At 45.5% G+C, this 3,173-nt stretch overlaps 1 protein-coding gene across 1 annotated transcript in view; it reads left to right on the forward strand.

Moving 5' to 3' along the window:
- grid2 (glutamate receptor, ionotropic, delta 2) overlaps window positions 1-3,173 on the forward strand; it is a gene marked incomplete at both ends in the record, with an annotated part of 302,816 nt that overhangs the window by 244,695 nt on the left and 54,948 nt on the right. The window contains one exon of the mRNA XM_083673951.1: window positions 1,249-1,312. Coding sequence (XP_083530077.1) covers window positions 1,249-1,312 — 64 coding nt within the window. The remainder of the gene's footprint in view (window positions 1-1,248; window positions 1,313-3,173) is intronic.

The following is a 3,173-nucleotide window of genomic DNA, read 5'->3' on the forward strand; positions in this document are numbered from 1 at the left end:
ACATTAACTGTGATTCCTTAATCAGAGAATATAATTACGTCTGAGGGAACTAAATACTTGTTCCACTGCCGCGGCCGAGGCCCCATAAGAACTGAATGCATCAACATCCGACCAGGGAAACTGAAGAAGTAGCTTCAGGAATCTTTGATGTTTACATTCGTTGAGGATCAGTTGTGTTATTGAAAACCAGCCACCAACTGCCCAGGGCTCCCCTGTAGGCCCGTTACCCAGAAGCCTTGCGGGCGCAGAGTTAAACTAATGATTTTGAAAAGAGGTCATAAGGTTTATCCCTTATTCAATCAGGAGTATAACCCTGACAAGCCAATTAACAGCACTACTCATGCATACAGCGTCTCTCTCTAAGCCCCAGAGAGAACCATGTGAGTCTGACGGTTTCTGTGGACTGTATGTATGAAGGATCATGCATGTTCCGTGCCTGTGTCTGCTGCCAACACAGGCATGTAGAACAGCTGAATCTACATTCATATAAGCCATGTAAGAGGCCTTCTATGTTGGATTGTCTTTGGGCTGGTTTCCCAGACATAGATTGAGCATAGATAACACCCAATGAAAGTATGATTTTTAGTCGAAGACTAAATTTCATTTGTGTCTGGTGAAAACAGATATACTACGTAAAATTAATTGAGTACTGAGGGGAGGCTGGTGGAGGTAGAAATCGGAGGAGGGTGTCATTGTAATGCATGGAGTGGAATGAGCCCGTCCTCCAATTTCTGCCTCCACCAGCCAAGAGGTAGAAGTAGTACTAGTTGATGTTGTTGTTCTGACAACAACAACAACTAGTTGATGTTGTTGTTGTTGTTGTTCTGACAACAACAACATTAATAGTATACATGTTTGATGCCATTCGTCATTCCATTCCATGCATTACAATTCACCCGTCCTCCGATTCGCTACCTCCACCAGCCTCCCCTGGTACTGAGCTGTCCTCCATATTCCACCTCAGGGAAGTCTGCGGCTACACTAAATTAGTTTGCTGCCTCCTGTTGGCCATTCCTCCCATGTTATGGCTGCTGATATTATTATTATTATTATTAGTAGTAGTAGTAGTAGTAGTAGTAGTAGTAGTATTATTATTATTATTATTATTATTAGTAGTAGTAGTAGTAGTAGTAGTAGTAGTAGTAGTAGTAGTAGTAGTATTATTATTATTATTATTATTATTATTATTATTATCTGTCATGTTTCTTCATCTGTGTTGATGGGCTGTTCAGGCGGTCTTGTTCTCAGATGAGGCCGGGTCACAGCGTCTGCCTCAACCTCAGACACAGCTATAACCCCGAGACATGCCAAGGCCCTGAATCGTTCAGCGCTGCGTCCCAGTTTATTAACCCCACGAAGACCCTCTCTCTGAAATATGTATACACTTGATGCTCTTTCTCTCTCTCTTCTTCTATTTAATTCCCTCTCTCTCTCTCTTTTTTGCTCTCATTCTCTTTCTTTCTCCCTCTTTTCCCCCTCTATTTCTCCATCTCTTTTTCGCTCACATTCCTTTCCCTCACCCTCTCTCTCTTTTTCTCTCTCTCCATATTTAGTACTCCATTCCTCCCTCTCTCCCTCCTCTCCCCCCTCTCTCTCTACTGTCCTCCCCCCCTCACCCTCACCCTTGTCTACCGGGTCCATATTGATAGTAGTGGACGCGCACGCGAGACAATCTATCATAATTATCATTACCTCCGTGCAAGAATTACTTTCCCGCTCCATTAATGTCTGTGGCTACATGCTACAGCTTTACCGCCCTATACATCAACAATCTCCTGGCTCCTTTGGCCAGAGCAGAGGACACTCCAGCGCAACGCTGTCTTGTGTGTAATTGCTTCGTTAGCGATCACAGGGCCTTAAGTCATTTCTGTAGGGAAATGGAATATATTAATACTGTAGATGTAGCCAGGGCTGTAAAGAGGGTCATAGTTAGGTTTGATCTAATGGAATTCACTGAGGCCAAACGCAGTGAGTCAGGGAGAGGGGAGGGAGAGGGGAGAGGGGGGGGAGAGAGAGAGAGAGAGAGGGGAGGGAGAGAAAGTGGGGGGGGCGGTGAGTGTGTGTGTATGTGAGAGAGATAGAGAGAGAGAGACAGAGAGAGAGAGAGAGAGAGAGAGAGAGGAAGGTGGTGGTAGAGGGGACAGCAAGAGAGAGAGAGAGGTGTAGAAGTGAAGAGGGTGAGTTCATATTGAATACCTATTCATCAGTTAGAGAGAATAGCTGAGGTCGGACTTGACATGCAGTACAAGCCCGTTGAAGTCAATAGAGACAGGAGTCAATGGAACGGAACCAGCTAGCTACAATACAGGGAATGAAAAAAGCATTTCACTCCATGTGAAAACGCTCTTCCAGTGAGGGTCACATCATTGCCCCCCCGCTAATACAAGCTGTCAGGCTAATGGAAATAATGCCCTCCGTGATTTGTTTTGACTGACGGAGCCGATGTCTGTCCCATGAAAGCCGGCATAACGGAACACCATTACCCATAACACCATTATCTGTGTGACACAGTCAGAATGCCGGGCTAGCCTCCGACACCTCTGCAGTGTTACTGTTAGCGTTAGCGTGAATAACTGTCAGGCTGGTTTTCTTCACTGACAGGGTGGCTTTCTTCACTGACAGGGTGGTTTTCTTCACTGACAGGGTGGTTTTCTTTACTGTCAGGGTGGTTTTCATCACTGACAGGCTGGTTTTCTTCACTGACAGGGTGGTTTTCTTTACTGACAGGCTGGTTTTCTTCACTGACAGGCTGGTTTTCTTCACTGTCAGGCTGGTTTTCAGTACTTTCAAGCTGTTTTTCTTTGCTGTCAGACTGGTTTTCATCACTGTCAGGCTGTTTTTCTTCACTGTCAGGCTTGTTTTCATACAGTAAAATAATACACACTGTAGTCATCAAAACCTACTTTGCGTTTCCCCTCAGTAGTCTACAGAGACATTGTGAGGGGTTGATGTGTGTTGACATCTGCTCTCAGACAGTGTTTAACAGTCATGACATGCTTTATAAAGGCATTATGTCCCCTGGAAATAGAGAGGCCTTGGCTCCGTCCGGGAATAACCCCTCGCCCCCTCCCTCCGCAGTGCCGTAGATACTGGAGGAGGCTTCAAAAGGATAGGATAGGTGGAGGTCAGTGGAGGCTGGGGGAGGTAGAAATTGGAGGACAGGCTCATTGTAA

This window comes from Argentina silus, assembly GCF_951799395.1.
Source record: "Argentina silus genome assembly, chromosome: 7".
Taxonomy (NCBI): domain Eukaryota; kingdom Metazoa; phylum Chordata; class Actinopteri; order Argentiniformes; family Argentinidae; genus Argentina; species Argentina silus.